We start from the raw sequence: 22750 nt of genomic DNA on the forward strand, positions 1-22750 counted from the left end.
TGAACCCTAATATAAGCTATAGGCTGTAATTAATAGTATAACTATAATGATAATATTTTTCCAATTGTAACAAAGACATTACACTAATGCTAAAATAATATCACATTAATGTTAAACAATAGGGAAGCCTGTGTGTGTGAGAGGTATGCATATGGGAAGTCTTTCTACATGAATTTTCTGTAAACCTACAAATGCTGTAATGAATAGCAAAAAATACATAAAGAAAAACAAGTTTCTATTGGATATCTTCTTTATAACAGTCATTATCGTAGGAGATACCGATGTGAGCAATTCATTGAACCTACTTTCAAAGTAATTATAATTCCATTTAAGTGACAAGATACAGAAAAATGTGCACATTACCAGAAAGCAAAATATTTTCAATTAAGAGGGCTAAATTGTAGTCCTATAGAAGTTAGTTGAAAGATGATAAAAACAGAGCCTGGAAGTATTTCAGGAATATTTCTTAGTTGTGTGTGCTTAGTGCCAGATCTTAAAGAGTTATGACAGTTTGAATGGGCTGATTGGCTGGCAAGGTACATCCAAGAGTCTCAGTGTGAGTGAAGGCCCAGAAGTGGGAAAATGATAACATTGCGGAGTCACTGATACCTGGAGTGTCAGACTGAGGAGGGAGTTGAAAGGTTACCCAGGCCAATTCCATTTGATTCAGAAATCCCTTGCCAAGGGCCATTCAGCTTCTGCTTTGACACATACTATGATTGGATGCTGATCAAGGCAGCCACTAGCAGCTCTGGCCATCTCTGTCTGACCAAAACAATGACAGATGAAGTGTGGAGGTTGTACTAGGAAATAGAAAACAATAGGTTGTGTGGGTAGTGTGCCAGTAATATCTTCATGCCACGCACCTTTAGGCACTGCTTTCTGATATCATACTTTAATTCCTTCTTGCAGCAGTTGCAACCTCTATTTTTGCAATTTTGTTCTTGCCCATCCTGACCTGCAGGTCAAGGAGCCTTGGATTCTTGTCTGGTTTGGCTGTTTTATCTTGGGCAGATGTCTTTGAATCTCTGGATTTCAGTGCTCATATCTGTTGAGGGGACTAATTAACACTTTCTGTCATGCCTACCTTTCAGGGTTATTTTGAGGATCGTATAGAATAATAATGGGTGTGAATGTGACCAACAAACTAAACTTAGCAGATGGAGAGGTGCTAGCCTGGGTTGCATTGCTTACAGTTAGGGATATCATGAAGCAGTGGGTAGTTTCTCCGTTTGCCTGTTTTGCTGATGTACATTTGACTCATTCTCAGCAAAATAAGCAAAGAGAAAATTCACCCATCAAGAAGCTACCTTTGGTATCCCTGAGGGTGTGAGGTAGACAGATAGAGTGCCAGCCCACGCATATTTTAATAGAAGGAAGCTTGGAAAACTACTGAGGTATACTCTGAGGCTCGATCTTTTTGTGTGACCTTAGACAGGTCCTTTTCTTTTTTTATTTGTTTATCTGTAAAATGTATATATTAATCCCTGCCTCCACATGGTTTGTCCTGAGAAGTGAAAGCGATAATGCGGATTAAAGAGCCAAGAGAGAAAACGCAGGAGGTCTGACTAAGAGAGAAGATCCTAGGGAAGTATGCAAAAGAGAGGGCTGGTAAAGAGCAGGCAGGGAAGTGCTGACACGGCTTCTTTGGGGCAGGATTTTATTATTCCAGAGGTTGCTCCAACACCTCTGGCAACTTTGGAGAGGACTTTTCGCTGACTCGACGCCATTGGGTAGCCCCACAATAAACAGCATCCAACTCCAGCGTGGCAGGACCCGGGCTGAGGTGGCAGCTGCCTTCTCAGGGATGGAGGTTATTCACCCCCTTTCTCTCCCTGCAGCCCTCTTCCAGTTCTGAAGCCTTGGTGGGGGACAAAGGCAGCTCATTGGAACCCCTCCCACCCCCCCATCTCATGCGCCTTTCCGGCCAAGCCTCCCGAGCAGCTGGAGGAGAGGCTCAGCCTGCTGGCTGGAATGAAACAGCCTGACTGAAGGCAAGGTCCAGGGCGGAGGGGATTGGGCTGCAGGGCTGTGGGGGAGGGGAGGCGGAGGGGGCGCTGGGCTCTCGCTCACTCCTGCCCAGCCCGCGGCAACCCGCGCCAGCTACCGGGCCTCGGAGAAGCCGGACTTCGCTGGCACAATGCAGTGGATAAGGGGAGGATCGGGAATGGTGAGTGCACGGTCCCTGGCTTCCCTTGCTTGAGCCGCAGTCCCCGAACCCCATCCTTATCATCTCTATAACCTGTCACGCAGTGAGCCCCCTTACCTCTGCCCACTGCCCTCGCCGCCTCCTTGAGATACAGGCGAGCTTGCTGTGGCCATTTTAGGAGTCCCTGTTCACCCGCTTACCAGGGAAAGACCCACCGTCCCCTTACGCATCCCTGCCTGCCTCGGAGATTGGGGTGAGACAAGGCGCCCAGGGAATCATCTGTGAGGCCCGAGAGGCAAGGGGCTAAAAGAGGGGCTGTTTGGGAGCAGTGAGGTTCGCATAAGGTGAGCCAACTGGAACTGGGGTGGGGGTGGGGCGGGCGTCATATAGCCTGGGATTGTGGAAGGGCCGCATTGGAGAGCTGCATGGCACCCCCAACTAGGTTGCTTGTAAGTCCTGCCCCGGACAGCCTCAAAGCATGAGGGCCAGGGAGTCACTCTCAGAGAAAGCCACCTGGGGGAGCTCAGCAGCCCTTCCTTGCTTTGGCTAGGGTCACCGGTATCTGCATTTGGAGCTTTGTCAAGAGGAGACAGCTGCAGAAACGCTCATTGAGAAATGGGTCTGGGCTGTATTCAGTTAGAAGAGCCCACCCCCACCCCCCAGCCCTCCTAAGGAATGTATGATTGTGTGTGTGTTTATTTAGTGTCATCCTCCAACAGTTAATTTTATGCCATGGTGTTCTCCACCTGGAGACCTTGGAATGACTTCTCTTTGCAGAAAGCAAGTAGGGGCTGTATCCTAATGCCTCTCTGATTCATCCAGGGGTGGCTTAATCCTGGTTAAAGGTCCTGGGGGGTGGGAGGACACCATGTCTTTGTCCTCAGCTGTGAGACAGAGGCTACAAGGTTTTGGAGCGCAGTTGGAGTGGGTCAGCAGGCACTAAAAGCAATGCCAACCCACACTTCTGCACTGCCATCCACAAACTGCAGCTAAAGGAAAGTAGCCCAAAGCAGTTAGGCAAAAACTAAGATTTAACTCTATGTTTTGCTCCCTTCTGGAAGAGAGGAGGGAATCTGGCACGAGATAGAACAGTATTCAGAGGTGCTGTCCCCTTCCCTTCTTCAGGGCTTCATAGACTTCTGGGTCAGTGGGTCTTGAAAGCATTCGGTTTACATTCCTATATGCCAGGGCCTCAAGATACCCTCTTTAACAGACCTTTCTCTTTCCCTGTGATCAAATGAAAGCTATTTCAAAGTTTTGCAGAATCAGAGAAGATTGAAACAGGGAAAGACCTGAGAGATCTTGTCATCCAACCAGTAAAGCTAGAGTGGGAGAATGTTGCCCAGGGCCACAGCTCCTTGAAGGCAAAACTGAGTCTAGCACCTGGCCTCTTGATTCTCTGTCACTGTTCCTCCCTACTGTTCCACAGAACCCTCAACTCAAATGGTGCTGAGAGAGGCAGAAAAGAACAAAGAATCATGATCTTGGGAAAGGATTTCATTCAGGATGAACCAATGCCATGACCTTTGCCTGAAGAAAAAACAAACCGAAAAAAACAGAAACATGCCAGTGTTGGCATTTCTCGTAGCTAGGTTTAGGTGAGCCCTCCATCTTCTTTCAAATATACTGTAGTATAGAGACCCAGAGCTGCCCATTGACAACAATTAAAATTAATGGAGAAATCTGAAGTTTTGTCAATTGTGTGTGTGAGAGAAGAAAGAGTTGTGGAGACTATGTAATCAAAGATTGATGGGGAAATCTCATTATGATGTTTTTAAGTGACCCTGATGGTAGATATTATACAATGAAAACATTTGTTTAACCACTTGCCAGAATTCAAGAGATAAGATATTAAGCTCCATTCTAACCTGGAAGGCAGAAAACCTGGTTTCCAGTCTTGGCCCTGCCACTAACTGATTGAATCACTTTGGGCTCCAATTTTCTCACCTGTTAAATGGAGCTCTTAACAATTGACAAAATTCTTTCCAGGTCTGAGATTGTCATTTCTAGAAATAAATGTTGCATAAATTTTAACTAGTGGCTCATTATGATAAAACAGGGAGTACATCTCTAGTCACCACTTTATGTGACTAGTTGAAAGGTCTGTACTCCCCATTCTTTCATTTGCAAGGCACTTGAAGTATGGATTGGGCTTTTTTATAACAGTGAGATTTCTTTTCAGAACATTTGACCATGACAACTGATTTCAAGTGTCACATGTAAATCAAGGTCCTTGAACATAAAACATCATTCAGGATTTTATAGAATAAAATCTTTCTAGGTAGATAAAGGGTTTTAAACTGTGAGTTCACTCTAGGTGGGAAAGCGTTCAGTATATTTATTCATAGCTTTTACCTGCAATATCAGTTTGTACTGGGTTAGGTAGTGTGCCTTGAGTTACAAGAAAGCTGGTCTCAGACTCACAAGTCTGAGGTTGAGGGCCTTGCTTTTATACTTGCCACCTATGAATGTTTGCTACCCTCAAACCTCTCTCATCCTCAATATTCTCACCTGTAAAAAGGAAATGGCATACCTTATCTCATAGTTGTTACTGAGACCCTTAATTCATATAACAAAAAAGTATATATAGTATCTACTATAAATTGGCACTGAACTCTAGGTGCTGGGGAGTCAGCAGTGAACAAAAACAAAATCCTTACTCTCATGGAGCTTATGTTCTGGAGGTTTGGGAGAAGTTCACTAAATAATTACACAAATAAATATATAATATGTCAAGTGGTGCTGAGCATTAAGTAGGAAAATAAAATCTGATAAGAAAACAGAGAGAAACAGGAGATGGAGTGATATATTAGATAGGCTAGATTGGTCAAAACCTCTCAGATTAAAGGAAATTCAAACAGAAATGTGAAGGAAAGGAACAAACTCCATGTGGATTTTTGGGAGAAGAGGGCTGTAGACATAAGGAACAGCCAGAAAGAGCACAACTGGTTTGTTTCAAGAATAGCAAGGAGACATGTGTCCTGGGGTGAAAAATAAGTTTGTGGAAGAATGGTAAAAGATGAAACCAGAGAGGAAACAGAGGGCCAATTTTATAGGGCATTTAATTTAAGTCAGATGAGGAGTCATTGGTAAGTTTTGAACAGATAAGGAATATGAAGTGATTTAAACTTTAACAAAACACAATGTGGTAGAACAAATATTCCTGGCCACTGGTGGATCTAATTGAGGGTTGGTTCTATATGGATTCCAACAAACTGGTTCTCTGCTTTATGGGTTCTGGAAAAGAAGTAATATATTATTAGTATTTTGGGGTTGCAGTATACCTATAGTATGTGACACCTGAAATGAATCTTTCTTTTTTTTATGACTTTTTTTATAGTGTAATATAACATATATATACAAAGCAAAGAAATAGAAAAGCAATAGTTCCCAAAGCACCCCTCAATAAGTAGTTACAGAACAGATCCCAGGTTTGTCATGGGCTGCTATACAATCCTCTCAGATTTTCCCTTCTAGTTGCTCCGGAATATAGGAAGCTAGAAGGCATAAATATTTTTTATCATCACAATCAACTTTTTTTTCTTTTTTGTGAAAAATAATACATATACAAAAAAGCAATAAATTTGGAAGCACAGTACCACAATTAGTTGTAGAATATATTTCAGAGTTTGACATGGGTTACAATTCCTCAATTTTAGGTTTTTACTTCTAGCTGCTCTAAGATACTGGAGACTAAAAGATATATCAATTTAATGATTCAGCAACCATATTCATTTGTTAAATCTTATCTTCTGGGCGGGCCACAGTGGCTCAGGAGGCAAGAATGCTTGCCTGCCATGCCAGAGAACCCAGGTTCAATTCCCGGTGCCTGTCCATGTAAAAAAAAAAAAAAATCTTATCTTCTCTGTATAACTCCACCATCACCTTTGAGCTTTCTATCCTTCTCTTTAGGGGTGTTTGGGCTATGGCCATTCTAACTTTTTCATTCTGAAAGGGTCTGTCGCTAATATGGGATAAGGAGATGGAACTATCTAATGTTCTAGAGAGTCTGGGCCCTCTAGGTTTCAGGACTTAACTAGTCCAGGGACCCATCTGGAGGTTGTAGGTTTCTGGAAAGTTACTCTAGTGCACAGATCCCTTGTGGAATCTTATATATTACCCTAGATGTTCTTTAGGTTTGGCTGGAATGGTCTTGGTTCGGGATTGGCAGGTTATGATAGGTAGCACAGTCTAACTGAAGCTTACATATGAGCAACCTCCAGAGTAGCCTCTTGACTCTGTTTGAACTCTCCCTGCCACTGATACTTTATTAAGTTACACTTTTTTCCCCCTTTTGGTCAGGATGGAATTGTTGATCCCACGATGCCAGGGCTGCATTCATCGCTGGGAGTCATCTCTCACGCCACCAGGGCAGACAATAATTTAAACACACATTTTCTCACTCCTCTTTGCCATCATGATGGCACATATAGCGCTTCTCTAATTATGGTAGAATGAGAAAAGATCAGATATGTCTGGACAATTGCAAGGGTCATTGATATCCAATGATCAAATTAGAGATAATACAGAAATACTAAACACAAATGGAAATCTTTTTTAAACTTCAGTACCATTTTCATATTAGAGGATTTTTCCTCCACGGGTAAACACCAAATACAACTTTAAATATTATTAATTTTAATTTATTGATACTGTATTACTGATAGTAAATATAAAATATTTCCTTAGATGTATGAGTTGTAAGCAAGAGGCATTTATATATATATATATATTTATATTTGTACCTAATTAGTATATTATCATATGTATAGTGACCGATAACGCCAGGGTTCTTGAAGAAATTTCTTTAATGGTGTAAAAATTAGGCACTTTTGTGATTCTTAAGTCTATGTGTTAAGAAAAAGCATTTTGTGCAGTTATTTCATGTGCGTAAACATAGGAAATTTAAAAATGAAAGTTAAGCATTTAGTCTAAAGTTTGAGCTCTTCCAGGACTGATGGGTACAAGAAAGTAAAACGAGTGATTTGGGGATAAAGAAAAGAAAGAAAAGAGTGAGTTCGCACAAGTACAAGAATGTAGAGAAGAGAAGGAATCCTTCTCCATCTGTGATTGGGTAGGGACCTTGGGTTAAAAAGAAGTGAAAACAAACAGACAAGAAGCAAACTAAGCCCATAATCTTTGCCTTAAGTCTCTGTTGTAACGCTTGGGTCATGCCTTGATGTGGGTGGGCTGAGAGTGGAAGTATTTCATTCATACAAAATTTACATCCTGCTCAGTGGTTTCTTGCTTAAGTGTTGAGAATAAGGTACTATACATAGCATCATTGCAGGGTCAAGTTATTTTGGCAGGTGTACTCCAAATGCTCCAGATGTTAGACCAATCTATTCCAGTTTATATGTATACTTAGGGCTAAAACAGGTATTGGCACAAGGTGTCCTCAAAGAAAGTTCTCATTTTCGCTTGGAGCTGGCCACAGTTACTAAGGTGCTATTTATTGGATGTTGTTAATTTCAAGCTCTTCTTTCTTCAACTTCTTTTGACACTAATAGGTACATGAGGGTTACAGATTTAGGTAGAAAGATTTTATGGACATCCTGGTAGGAAAATAATTTCCCAGAGTTTTTTTTTAACCTTGCAGTTCAAAAAGAAAAAGTAATAATTTTTTTACCTATAGATGGAAGAAGTGATTATAAAAACTGTAAACAGTGTTTGACTGCAGAGGGGCAGAAATATTCTTTTTTGGCCTGATGAAATAGTCTATATTTTGATTGTAATCATGATAATATGGGTTTATACATTTGTTTACTCATCTAACTGTATGCTTCAAAATTGTGCATTTTGTTCTTTAAGTTATATCTAACAAGTTGATTTACAAATACACACATATATTTATTCGTTCCATTCTCTCTTCTGCTTTCTTTTCTTTACCAAATAAGCAACTGTAAAATGTTTTAGAAAGTACATACATTCTAATGAATTCTATTGAAATTTTTTACATACTATGTTTTATCAACATTATTAGTATCATTAAGATCAATAATAATTATTCTAATTGACAATAACAAGAGTAGGAAACTAGAGGAAGTTAATAAACTTGCCAAAGTCCTGGAATGTAAGTGATAGAGTCATAATTCAGCAGTATCATGTCTGTTTACCAGGATTGTGAGTTTTGCCTTACAAAGACTTTCATAACTTTTAGTATTCTGCACCTAGATATAAGTTTGAAAATATTTCTTTCCTCAGAGCAGAGTATGCGGGTACAGTGGGGGCAGCGATTTGGTGACATAAATACCTGCTCACTGAAATAGATGTCCCTTAGGATAAGGAAGAAAGGGAGTATTCTGAGACCAACATCTGCCTATTCATAGTCTTGTCTGGGATTAATTGGCTCCGTAGTTTGCTATGCTCCTAGCTATATGTGCTAATAGCTTGTTGGGAGAATTCTTCAGGGATGGGTGTAAATCTTGGACCTCTGGAGTCTGAAAGGCAGTTCAGAGCATTTGTGAACCTTTGTGAAATCCCTGTAAATATCTGATGGAAGAAAAGTAAATGTTTAATTCATTTGTTCCATTAGGGAATATTTCTGGGGTAATAGAGCTGGTTTTAGAGATGTTTTTACCAAACAATAATGGGGATATTATCTTTTTTTTTTTTTTGAGAAATGTCTGAAAGCAGAAGTAGGAAATTTACTTTCCTCCAACCAGTATCACGGTGTCTTTTCATAGTATTTAACTCAGGCATGCTAGGAAGGGTTGGCTTTATTGGCATCTTCCCTGCAAAAGCTCCTGAAGCATAAAGCAACAGTGACTCTTTCTGAAATATAATTTGCTTGTAACAAATTTAGAACGTGATTTATCTTCAAAGTAAACAAGAATTGAAAAGAGAAAACTATGAGGTCTCTATTGGATGTCATCTTTTTGAATACAGGAAAAAAGGTAAGTTTATAAGCCCAATTGAAATGTTTCCTTCTTCTTGCTTCAAGTTTACAAAAATGTTTTACAGAAGTTGCCATCATGTAGATACATGTCCTGAAGAATCTGAAATTCTGGGAACAATTACTCCCAGAGATGTGAAGATTCTCATGATTTGGAGCTCCTCAACTTCCGCGAAGCTTTGCTTGATGCAGACTTGTCTCAGACCAATTTTGATTAAAAAGTGAACAAAAGGAAGGAGGCAGTGGTATAACACTCTAAACATGTAGATTCCTTATTTGCAAAGGTTAAAGTCAGGAAATGAAGAGGGATGCATACTTGGATACTAACATTGGGTTTCCAGGACCCAATGTTGCACATACATATGGCCAAAAGCGCTCAAAGAACTTTTTATCCCTAACCTGATTATTTGCTCACCTTTTCACTCTGCCTTTTTTCCCTGTCCCATCTCCTGATTCTTTGTCTTCTCTGCCTCTTGCTCACATTGACACATTATCTCTGGTTCAGACTCCCCTCCATCATTCTCTAACCACTATCCCTCATTGTTACTTTTCAAATGTACCTCTAAAATGCCGATTTTTTTCCAGGTACTGACTATATTAATGACTTCCTTCTTCACCTGTTTATGATTATTGGTTTTGTGCTGGATATTGGAGTCTGATGTCTTGCATGGCAGTGTGTTGTGGTAGGTGTTAGAAGGCAATTGCCATGGAGTAAAGAAGGCTCAAGTAATGATCCTGCGAAAGCTGTGATGGTTCTCTGCCAAACTCTGTCTCCCACCATAGCACTGTTCTGTTATCCCATGGAGACTAAGAGTGAGCACTTCTCATCCTTCTTCAGGAAGTGTGAAGTTAAAGTCACTGATGAATTATACTGCGAACCATTCTTTATTTTACTGGAGCCACAAAGAAGCCACTGGGTCTTTCTGTAGGCTGCAAGGAGAAAACTCTCACCTACATTCACTTTCCACATGTCCAGGTGTGTGGGTTGGGCCATAGTTCTAGAGTTTCTTCAGCACCAGAACATTCTGAGCTTCCTCTTTAACCTGAACAGTCCTCACTTAATCACCTTGTTTTTATTTTGGATGGATCTCCATACCCAGGCTACATGTCACCCCAGCCCATAGTGTCACAGAGCCTCACCACTCTGTGCATCAGTTTACAGCCTGGAATGAATCATTTTTAGTACTCTATCCTCTATGTGTCTAAATTATTTCCAGTAATAATCAGTACTAGTCATAATATTCTTCATTTGTTCTTTAATTTTAAAACAATTCACGAAATAGAAGAATAAATTTAAATTTTAAAGATATTCAATTTTAGTAACATTTCATATATGAACTAAAATGTGCACTTACTGAACAAAATATTACATCTTGCAGTTTGCACTGTTTGGCTGTTTTAAATTTTAAGCCAAATAAAAGCAAAAATTGGTCACATAGAATGACTGAAATAAAACCACTCTCTTTTCTTTATCTTTATAATCACTGTGCTATAATTCTTTACCTTGAATGTCCTATTTAAATGCTGGAACATATAGTACCAGAGGTATTGCAGACACGAAATCCATCCCAAACTACTTTGAATGATTCTGAACTTTTATAAACTTACTGTTAAAATGAGCTGAGTCTGAGTCTGTGAACTGTTTTATTAGTTCTCTAAATCAACTTCCATATAAAACACAATGTTGAGAAAGGATAAATAACGAAAAGTCCTAATTTGACGCTTTACATATATTATTAAAACTCTAAGTAGTACCCTGGTGACGTGGGATATGATGCCCACCGATGAGCTTGGCTCTGGCACTGTGGGATCAACAATACCTTCCTGACCAAAAGGGGAAAAATAATTGTAACAAATAAGGTATCAGTGGCTGAGAGATTTCAAATAAAGTCAGGAGGCTATTGTGGAGGCTACTCTTTCACAAGCTTCAGCTAGACCTTCTACTCAGCATGGTTTGCCAAACCCCAATTAAACCATTCTTGCCCACCCTAAAGAACACCTAGGGCTTTATCTGAGATTCTACAAAAGTTCCATGCACTGTGATTACTTTCCAGAAACCTATAACATCCAGTTGGGTTCCTCAGCCAGATAAGTCCTGAAACCCAGAGGGTCCTGCCTCTCCAGAACAGCAACTAGTTCCATCCTCCTATCCCATATTATCGACAGCCCTTTCCAACATGGAGAACATTAGAATGGGCATAGCCCAAATACTCCTAAAGATTGGGAGAAAGATCAGAGGAGAAGGTGGAGTTACAACTGAGAAGATAGAATTTAACAAATAAATTTGTTTGCTGAATCATTATTGATATTTCTTTTAGTCTCCAGTGTCTTGGAGCAGCTAGAAATAAAAACTTAAAATTGTGAAATTGTAACCTATATCAAACTCTGAAATCTGTTCTACATCTAATTGTTGCAGTGTGCTTTGAAATTTATTGTTTTTTTGTACATATGCTGTTTTTCACAATAAAAATAAATACACACGCACAAAAACTCAGCAATGACCACAATAGTTGTTTAGAACTTTGCTCAACAAAAGATTTTTTTTAGGGAGAAATATTTTATCACTGACATTGTTTATACTTGCTGGTGCATGGTGATAAAAAATCACTTTGACTTAGTCTTTTTAAGAAAAATTTTATAGATAATGTGTCCCCTTACTGCCTGCGCTAAAGGTAATCTGGTCTCACTGTCCCACCTTTAGTATGCCACTGCTTTGGAGAAGAATGGAATCCTGGACTGTTTCTTCTTAGTGCCACATTCCATGTGACCTTTATAAAGCCCACAGCATTTGAATTGGTCACCATGTCTACACAGGCAAGATGGGATGGCCAGTTAAATAACTGATTATATTATGTTATAAATAGCAGAGACTCATATACATTTCCCTAAAACGTAAAAAGTTTTATTCTCTCACATAAAAGAAGTCAGGGATTGGCATTCCTGGGCTGGTATGACAGCTCCAGGGAGTATTTGGGAGTTCTCTACTCCACCATCCCTAGCATTCGGCCTCCATTCTTGAAGTTGCTTCATAGTCAAAGATGGCTGCTGAAGCTCCAGAACCTTTATCAACATCCATATTCTAGGAGACAGGAAAGACCAAAGGAGAGGTTAAGATTTTGACCTTTCCTTTTTAAGAAGTCTCCCCAAAAGTCCTATTTAATACTTCTACTTAGAACTCATTGGTCATAACTGAGTCACATGGCTGCTCCCAGCTGCAAGAGAAGTTAGGGAGTGTAGTCATTTAAACTGGGTGGCAAGGTGCACATCTAAAAACTAGGGGCATTCTGATACTAAGGAAGAAGAGGGATGTTCAATCTGCATTCATTATCACAGTTAGTCCACCTGTGTGTCTGCTAATGTAGAAACAGAGACTCTAAGGGCTTGAACTCAGCTTTAAAATGTGAGCCACAGACTTATCTGGCCAACAGTAAAAATACTGCCATCAGTCTGGTAAAGGATTTGCCAAGACTTGGTGTACCCCCAATCCTCCTGCTTACCCCCAGTCACTGTCAGACTCTCCCTGTGAATCCAAGTGGGTAGTGGCATCCTTCACCGAGATAGGGAATACAAAAGGAAGAATAGCATTTAAGGAGGGTATGGAGAGGGGAGTTGAGGAGTGTGGTCTGAACTATGGTGAGTTTGAAATGCTACAAGAGTCTCCCATTGTAGATATGCAATATACAATTGGTGATCTAGATAATGAGTTTGGAGGAGGGGGCATATTGGGAGGAATTGGTGGCAGATGAAGCTCTAAGAGTAAACTAAGAATAGTTTTTACATTTTTAAATGGCTGAAAAAAATAAGAATTATATTTTTGATGCATATATATTAAATTACGTAAAAATTTATATGAAATTCAAATTTCAGCATCCATAAATAAGTCTTATTAGAACACAGTCATGTGCATTTGGTTACGTATTGTCTATGGCTGTTTTTGCAATACAACAGGGAATTGAGTAATTGTGACTGAGACCATATGGCTGCAAAACCTAAAATGTTTAATATCAGCTCCTTTATAGAAAAGGTTTGTGGACTCCTGCCTTAGAGCACTAGGGTTGCTGTGGTATGCCTCAAGCTAGGGGTATGGGCAGGAGCAGGCAGGAGGCTGGGCCTCCCAACTCTGACTTATCCAGAGTACTTGGGTTTATGCTTTATATGTTGGATGGTTGCTTAAGATTTTGGAAAAGGAGTTTTGCACACCCTGATTTCCCCCCACTCCCAACCTCCCCCCACTCATGTTATAGATTGTGAAAACTGAGGCTAAGAGAGAGAAGATGCATGACCCAAGAACACACAGAGCCTTAGGAACTGGAACAAGAATTCAAATCTCTTGAGTCCCATCTCAATGTGCCTTTTGCAGCCTTTATGAGATAAATTTAGCAGATGGCAAAAGAAGGGAAATTCACCTGTATGCCAGTTATACTATATATTATCAATCCTCACATTAGCCCCTGAAAAATGATTTTAATGTCTACCTTTTTTCATTTGTTAGTTTGTAAATTCATGTAACAAATATTCACTGAGCAACTACTATGTGTCAGATATTCTTCTAACCATTGGCGATGAATGCAGCAGGGAGAAAAATAGAAAAAATGTCCCTGCTGTCCCATCATTCACAGTCTGTTTTAGTTTGGAAGCCAGGATAGAAAGATTAAACATCTTACTCAGAGTCATATAAGGGGCACAATTAGATTTATAGTCCAGATCTTTTTGACTGCAAAAGCCTTACTCTTTCCCCAACCCACCTACTTGTTCATTGAACACCCACCAATAACCCATCCCCATCCCCTTATGCACCCCTATATCCACCTACTGATTATCCACTCATGGATCCATCTATCTATCCATGAAGCATCCACATAACCACTCATTTGTCCATCCATTCATCCTCCTATCCAACATACTAACCATTTATAAAATTATACGTGCTGGTGAGGCAGCAGGCACAGTCAACTAGCATTCATTCCTCAGCCTTTGTGTCAGCAATATAGTGTAATGATTAGGAACACAGACCCTGAACCCAAATTCCTTGCCCTGGCCACTTATTGTCTGCGTGGTCTTGGACAGCTCACTTAACCCTCACTGTCCTCATTGTTGATGTCAGGAACTCAGGGAGGCACACACATTTCATAGTGTTATTATGAGGGTTAAATGAACTAATACATGTAAAACACGTTGAATAGTGCCTGGCACAGGATTAGGGTTATGTAAGTATTTGTTGTTATAATTTTCATGTATTATTCAGAGCCAGAGCCCTTCCTAATTGGCTCAGACACAGAGTTTCATTTGTGTAAAATCACTGACAAATCATGTCATATTCCTTAGGGTCTTTTCTAATTAATATGAGATGAAATTATGTCAATACTTAATAACAACTGAATATGTTCCCTCTCCCATGTAATGGATAATAGATGCATGACAGAAATTATTTATCTTTAATAAGTGCTACATACACTTGGTACAAAAATCAAAGAATAGGGAAGGAAATGTAATGAAATGTAAATCTCCATCCTTCCCCTGGTCCTCGGGCACCTAGTCCTTTTCTGCAGGGGCAGCTACTATCCTCAGTTTCCTAGGTGTTTTTTTAGAGATATTTGTTGCATTTACAAACATATTCCTTTATGTACACACACTCACATGTGCACACACTTATATGTATATACATACTTTTTCTTTTTTTCATAAAATAGCAGCATATCTTACTCTTCTGTAATTTGTTGTTTTCAATTAACAATATTCTTGGAGATTATTCTGTATCTGTACATGGAGAGGTGCCTTGTTTTGTACGGCTGTGTGGTATACTATGTGTCCCCCATCGATGGTCAATTAGGTTGTGTCCTGTCATGTGCCATGACAAATAATGCTGTAAAGGATGTTAACGGTCATTTTAAGAAATCAGATATTTATTAAGCAGCTAATATGTCCAAGGTACTCTACCAGGCTGAGTTGTGGGAGAATGAAAAATAGGGTGTGGTTTGTGTCTTCAAGGAGCTTGAGTAGAGGAGAAATAAAGCCAGCTCAAATGCTATAGCAAACACAAAGAAGGAGAGATTTATTCTATAGTAGGAGAAGGAGTTCAGGGGATTAGGCAAGGCCTCCTAGAGCAGATGGTATTTAAACTGTACCTTTAAGCCTTTCATGTGACAAAGTTGGCCTGGGGTGAGAGGTAACCATAGTAGATGAAGTATGAAGATGTTCCAAGCAGAGGGAACAACATAAGACAAGGAATCAAGGCATGAAAGATATGGTATATTCTAGAAACAGTTGCTCTGATGTGGCTGAAACCACTAATTCTGGCAAGGTAGGTTGGAGCCAGATCAGAATTTAAGCATACAAGCTTTGCCGGGTAGATAGGCAATGACATGATAGACTAAGTGGTGGAACAAATTCCTTTGATGGCACAGGCAGAGGAGATAACGGAGGGAAGAGGTTTTATTTAACAGCTGGAAGCAAATTACACAAATATTACAATAGGGATCTCTAATACTCTGATTCAAATTAGTTTCTATAGTAGAAATTAAAATGGAAAAACATTTTATTTAAACTCAGATTGACCTGGGTTTGAGTCCTGTCTCCACCAGCAGCTGTATCTATGTGACCTTGGCCAAATTACATAACCTCTCTAAACTTCAGAATCCTTATCTATAAAAGAGAGTAATAGCCTCACTCATTTCCCTACTCTGCTATGAGAATCATATGAATGAATGGGTGAGGAAGGGCTGTGTAAAATGTGCTCTTCTGTACCCATGTGAGGAGTAACTGTTTTTTGACAGGCCAAAGGGGACATATGCTTGGACAAGCAGGTATGACTTCTCCCACTGCCATGAAATCAGACCTCAGAAGACCAGATATAACTTTAATCTTTTATAAGTGTTAAGAGAGTCAACAGGAATTGCATTCTCAGGGAGCATGTCCTTTGCCCCCTCTGAAACTTCCTGGATTCTCTTCTTGAGAAGAGAATGAGAAAGATCCCAAAACATCCCCATGACTCGGTGAGAGAAGCTTCTGCTTAGGAACCTATTGCCTTGAAATGTTTACTTGTCATGCTGCTTTTTGGTGTGTGTGTGTACGTGTGTGTGTGTGTGTGTGTTTGAACATGACTAGTACTGCAAGTGAATAACTTATTAAGTAATGGGATCCAGGCAGTTGGGGAGAGAAATGCTCAGGCTCTAAGAGATCCTATTGTCATAAAGAGACATCTTGCCAAAGGGCCTGCCTGGCATACTAAGGAAGTAATGTTTAAGCTGACTCAGCTGAGTCAGTATTTGGGCAAAGATCTTGGCACATTTGGATTACAATTAAAGAAATAAGGTAAGAGAGTGAGGATTGTGGAGGAGTTGGAGAGGCCTTCAGGAATAGTATGTTTGAAGGTTGAATCAGCTTGGTATGCTTGAGGGATAGAAAGGTCAGTGACTGAAGCACAGGGAAAGGGGAGAGAAGCGAGTGGCATGATAAGATGGCTGAGAACGGAGTAGGGGTCAGATCACATAGGACCTTGTAGGTCCAGGGAACATGTGCATCTGTTATACTCAAAAACAGTGTAGTTCAGTGGTTAATAACACAGGATCTGGAACCAGACTGCCTGGATTCAAATTCTGACTCTGCCACTTTTTAGCTGTATGACCTTTGGCATGCTATGTAGCCTTTTCTGTGCCTCAGTTATACCCTATGAAAAATCGGGATAATAATGGTATCACCTATAATTTTATTGTGAGAATTAAAGGAGTTAACATGTTAACACTGTGCTTGACAGTGCTGGACATGTGGTAATTGCTATTTATTCTAAGTACAATAGGAAGTGTTTTAAGGAGTGGAATGATGATGTTTGTTTTGTGATCTGAGAAGTTAACTCTTGCAGCTCTATAGAGAATGGATTGGAAGAGGCAAAAGTGGAGATGGCACCCCTAATTGAGAGGCTGCTGCAGAAAAGAAGTCAGTGGAATTGGGGACAGAAGGTCAGATTTGACATCCATTTCGGAGATAGACTCATTGGGACTTGCTGCTGTACTGGTTGAGAGAGGTATTGAAAAGGTAGGAAATAAGAAGGATGACCCCTTTATTTCTGGCTCTGCTCTAATCAGCTGTGTGATTATTGGCAAATAACTTAAACTCTCTGGGCTTCAGTTTCCTTATCTGTGAAATAATAGTAGTACCTGGTCACTAGGTTGTGAGAATGAAATGAGGTGATCTATATAAAGTACTTGGTGTAGTGTCTGTCACATAGCAAGGGCTCCATTATTTTAAGATAATAATAATTCCTCACATTGTTTGGTACTTCATAATTTCTGAAGTATCACAATGACATTATTCTTACTTTAAAGTTGGGGAAACTAAGTCTGGGAAAGGTGAAGCATCTTGTTCACCCAGCCATCAAACAGCACCAGGACAGAAAGTAGACCTGTAAACTCCTTCTCAGTCATCAGTTTCTCTACTTGCCAAGGTTGAATATTTGACTGGCCTCCATAGTTACAGAGGTGAGGCATACCATTTATGAGAATATTTACAAAACTAATATTTATTTTGTGCCAGGCACTGGTCTAAGTGTTCTACATGTGTATCTAATTTAATGTTTCCAACAATTCTATGTAGTAGGATTGCCCAGTTGAGGAAAACTGCCAGGTAGGCTGTGGAAAAGGGAGGGACCTTTAGGTGAGGTGCTGAGAAGAATCAAATGACCTTCACTCCTTCCCGTCTCACCACTTACAGATATATTCCCAAGATGGTCAAGACTCAGAGAAGAACTTTGAGTATTTGTATGATACCTGTATTTGGTGTATAAAGGGCAGTACGGCTAGCTGAGTGCCTTTTGTGTACATAGTAGGCATTCTGTGAATTGCTGTGAAATGGATGAGTGAGCTGATGAGGAAGGTGAACCGAAGGTCACCTGGAGCCACCAGCTGGCTCCAGTGTGGGTTAAGGCATTTGCAACAAATGTTCCCTTTGGTTCAGGTAAGATGCTACCAAACCAGTCAGTCAGCGAGGTGAAGGGGATACACTGAAATGAGAAGCTTCAGAAATCCTTCTGGGAAAATTGCTTAATTCCTCTGGACATCAGTGTACTCACTCATATGAGCCCATTCTTTTCTCTCCACACATACATGCGCACACATACAACAGTGAACAAAAAAGACATAAATCCTGTCCTCATGGATACTAAATATTGTAGCGGGGAAGATACACAGTAAATAAATGATTAAATGGAATTTAATGATAGTACTAAGGAGAAAAAATACAGCAGGGAAGAGGAGTAAGAAGTTTGTGTGTATGCAGTTAACATTTTAGATTCCTAATTCCTGCTGCACTTTCCTCACAAGGTTGCCTTGAGGTTAAAATGTGATAAAAGGCCATGGTGTTTAAGATGCTGTGAAATGCTATTAAATGTAGGTGCAGTTATTTTCTTGAGGGATTATTTTCTCTAAGTCTTTATATGTTGTTTCCTTATCCATCATCAGTGTGGGAAAGCCACAGGATTGCTGACCTGTAGGACAGGAAACTCAGGTTCTAAGCCTGGTCTTGGCTTAACAGTTTCTTAAAATCCCAAATGTTTATTCTAAAGCAGCTTTAGATCTTTATTCTAAAGCAGTTTTCCCAGAACTGAGTCTTCTGGTTGGCTCTTAAGCCTTTGTTCTTTCCACTCCCCCATGAAGTCCTGAAAGCTCAGGCAAGTCATTTCCCTCCTCAGAGGCAAAGTGTTCCCCTTTTGTAAAATGGAAGTGATGTCCCTCCCATGCTGGACTCCTTGGGCTGTTCTGAGGTACAAACAAGATAATTGGTATGAAGGTGCTTTATATGTCATAAAATGAACCTGTAAGGGTTGGTTACTAGGATCTGGAGAATTGGTGCTTCTACTCAAGTTAATTTTTTTTTTTTTTGGTGAATTGGATGTATATGTGTTAGGGGATGAGCCTTTGGCACCAGGTGACACTTCCTTTCCTTTCACAGAAGGAGCTGAGAGAAATGGGCAGCATGAAGCCTCAGTATCTCCTAGAAATAGGAACAGCTACATGGAAACACTTGGTATCTTACAATGGGGGTGGCATCCTCTTACCCTTTTGGCTACCCTGTTTTGGAGAGTGGGAACTGGGGTCCATCTCCTGAAATTTACCATACAAATTATTCATAGCCTTTAAAAACCTTCACTGGCCACTTAGATATGATCTCATTCCTAAAGCTGTAGGTGGGAGTGGGGAGCATTGAATAGGAAGAACCTTCATTGTTTTCCCTTCCCTTCACTTCTACTTTTATAGTTCTTCACATCCTAACCAAAGTTTTTCATTCCATAGAGAACTTTCAAATCCGTTACGTCATCATCTCTTTGGGAGGTATTAGTTTATCTTCTATTTATAGATGAGGAAACCGAGGCTCAAAGAATATATGGTTTGCCTAAAATTAGGGGCAGAGATAATATTCAACCCCTCCAAATAATAAGTGTTTGTTTATTAAGTATTACTATGTGCAGGGCATTGTTCTAAATGTTTTCTATGTATTAATTCATTAAACTCTTACCAACAACCTTATGAATCTCCCTGTTCAGATGAGGAAATTAGGGCACTGAGCCTGAGGTTTGCTTAAAGTGAGGGGCAGAGTACCAAGATTTGGATAACAATAATACTGATAATAATAGCTAGCATCTTTTGAGTGCTTATATAGGCCACACAATCTTCTGAACACTTTAAATGGGTTAATTCATTTAATTCTATCATCTTTCCCATTTTAAAGATGAGAAATGAGGCCTAAAGACATTATGGAACTTGTTCAAGGTCACACAACTAGCAATTGGCAGAACTAGGGTTGAACTTCAGCAGGCTAACTCTGGTGCCTCTATTCTTAACCATTAAGCTAATCTGCTTCTAAGTCTAGGGCTCTTCTACCTTGGTTAACTGAAGTTCAGAGAGAGAGAGAGAGACAGAGAGAGACAGAGAGGATAGAGGGAGAGAGAGAAAGTGAGAGAGAGAATCTTATTAAGATCATATGGTAAGCTTAACATTTAAAAAATTTAATATAATGGTTAAAAAATCCAAACAATAAAAATGTATGCAGTGGAGGAGATTCTCTATCCACCCATCCTTCCCCCATCAGAAGGACTTTATAGCTGTTCATGTCTCCTTCCAGAGTTTCTTTTTGCAGCTATAAGCAAATACCTAAAAAGTCACATGCCACACACATTATTTTACATCTTGCTTTTCTCACTTAACAAATCACTGAGATCTCTCCCTATCAGACCACAGAGAGCTTCAACATCTTTTTGACAGCTGCAGAATATTCCACACATATCAGACTTCTGAGAAGGCCATCCATAGGAGGCTGCAGGGTGCCATCTCCACAGTGTCAGATGGGCACTCATGAATCTCTATGAGCCTTCATACATCTATGTGTCCTGCACACTTCTCCCCCTTACTGATGTTTGGTGGTGTCTCTTACTCCTATTACATCTTCACTCAGATCCTCATTCCTGGACCACCTTGGAAATCATAGAAAATATAGTTACTCCTTATCAATTCTGTAGTCTCCTTCTGATGCATAAACCAGCATTTCAGAAACTCCTTAACTTCTTCCTATTGCAATTTAAACTTATTCCTATCATCTACCTACCCACCTAACTGCCAACTTACCTGCTTATCTACATAACACTTTTTTTTTTCATGGGCAGGCACCAGGAAGTGAACCCAGGTCTCTGGCATGGCAGGCGAGAACTCTGCCTGCTCAGCCACCATGGCCCACCCTACATAACGCTTTTTGATCACCTATTGTGGAGCAAGACTCTGTGCTGAATTTGACGATGTGTGCTAAGTGTCCTGATTACCAAATGGCATACAGTTTAAGTGAAGTCAGTAAGTAAATAAATATGGGCATAGGGAAGGTGTAGGTATCAAAGTAGTTGTCTGAATGAGACATGTGGCCCTAGAATGGAACTAGGCTACAAAAGGAAAACTGAGTCTTGGTACTAAAGTGTTCATTGCTCATGCCATTCTTGAATTCATGCTTAATTGCGTTTGGCTGCCCCAGAAAGATCCTGAGCCTGATTTAAAAAAAACAAAAAACGTTTTACTTCCTCCAAAGGCTCTTTTAGGCCTTTGCTGCTCTCTTCCAGTCCTTCCTCTCTCTACCCTGAGTAGAGGCAGGTGGTCCAGCCCACTAGCTTGCTTGAAATAGAACTAAAATAAGCTTGAAATAAATCTGAAATAGACCTGAAATAGATCCATGCAAAGGAACAGGATGAAACTGTTTTGGTATTTGTTCCATCATTTATTCAATCTTTAGCCACAGAAGGGCAGTATAGGAAGTGTTTCCTGAGGGAAAGACTTCTAGGTTGTGTTTAGAATGGGATCTATGTCAACAGTGAACAGAAAACCAAAGAGGATACTGAAATTCTTAGCTTGTAATCTGGACCTTTTAGTTCATTTTGGAAAAGTTCTAAAAAATGCACTTGGGGTCGGGGGTGGGCGTGGCAAAGGTTGGTATTGACAAGCTGCAGCAGAGAATGTTTTCCATGAAACACGTCCTCTACAACCGACATTAGCAGAGCTATGCCTCGGTCTTCATTCATTCATCCATTCATCAGTTTATTAAGTTAAAAATATTTATTGCATGCCAAGCACCACTCTAGGTGCTGGGGATTAGCAGTGAACAAAACCGTCTCTGTTTCCAAGGCACTTAGGTTTTAAGGAGAGAGACAATAAATGAATAAACAAATACTTACATAGTATTTCAGGTAGTGGTAAGGGCTATGCAGGAAAAGTGGGGTAAGGGGATAGAGACTAATGGACTGGTGCAAGTTCAGAGAGGGTGGCCAAGGAAGGACTCTTTGAGTAGATGAGAGAGCTAAAGTTGTTGATAGCTAGGAAAAAAGTCTTTAGGTAGAGTCATTCTTAATCTTATGTCTGCTTTTAACCCTAAAACTTCCCCCTTCCCTCGTCTCCCCCACACTGTCATTAGTTTTTCAACTTAAACTAATCACCCATCACGCTTTCCTAAGGGTATCATACTTGTGACCAAGTCCATGCATTCCATACCATTAGCAAGGTGTTGAAGTTTTAAAAGAACAAGTGCTTTATCTTAAGCTACAACTGAAAAATGCTATAGCTTTTTTTTTTTTTAACATGGGCAGGCACCAGGCATTGAACCCGGGTCCTCTGGCATGGCAGGCGAGCGTTCTCGCCTGCTGAGCCACCGTGGCCCAGCCATGTTATAGCTTTTTGAGCTCCAGTGAAGTTGAGAGACGTGTCTGAGGTCACACAGTACCAAGAAGCAGAGGTTGGACTTAAATCCATTGCTCTTTTCACATTGCCAAAAGCTTCTAAGTCATTACGGGGCATGCATTACACTTGAGCATCAACCATCTTAGGTGAAAGTGAGCACACCAACAACTCTTCCTAAGGGTGTGTTAGGTAGACGACTAGCCCCATTCTACTTCCCATGGCCACTTCCACCTGGAATATGTGCTCTGAGGGATGTGGGCAAACTGAAAAGCAGCCATCCTGGGGAGGGGCTGCAAGTTAGTAACTGGAAGAATTTAGAGAAATGATCATGTTTATCTTAGAAAAGAAATGTGAGTGTGTGATTGTGTGTGCAGAGGGTATGTTTGGGAGGAATCAGGGTTTGAACCCATGATAGATGTCTTCGAACATTTAAGAGAACTATTACTTAGAAGGACTTGGCTTTTTTTTTTGCAAATGGCCTAAAGGATAGCAAATTGGCGGAAACCA

At 40.2% G+C, this 22750-nt stretch overlaps 1 protein-coding gene across 3 annotated transcripts in view; it reads left to right on the forward strand.

The window, feature by feature from the left end:
* The first annotated feature begins 2002 nt into the window (after nt 1–2002).
* ARHGEF9 (Cdc42 guanine nucleotide exchange factor 9) overlaps nt 2003–22750 on the forward strand; it is a 187943-nt gene continuing 167195 nt past the window's right edge. Inside the window, exon 1 of one of the 3 annotated variants that reach the window (XM_077146108.1) lies at nt 2003–2170. In XM_077146108.1, coding sequence (XP_077002223.1) covers nt 2141–2170 — 30 coding nt within the window. In that variant the 5' untranslated portion in view covers nt 2003–2140. The remainder of the gene's footprint in view (nt 2171–22750) is intronic. The other 2 variants (XM_077146102.1, XM_077146110.1) reach the window with 2 other exon arrangements.

Source organism: Tamandua tetradactyla, chromosome X, assembly GCF_023851605.1.
Source record: "Tamandua tetradactyla isolate mTamTet1 chromosome X, mTamTet1.pri, whole genome shotgun sequence".
Lineage (NCBI taxonomy): Eukaryota > Metazoa > Chordata > Mammalia > Pilosa > Myrmecophagidae > Tamandua > Tamandua tetradactyla.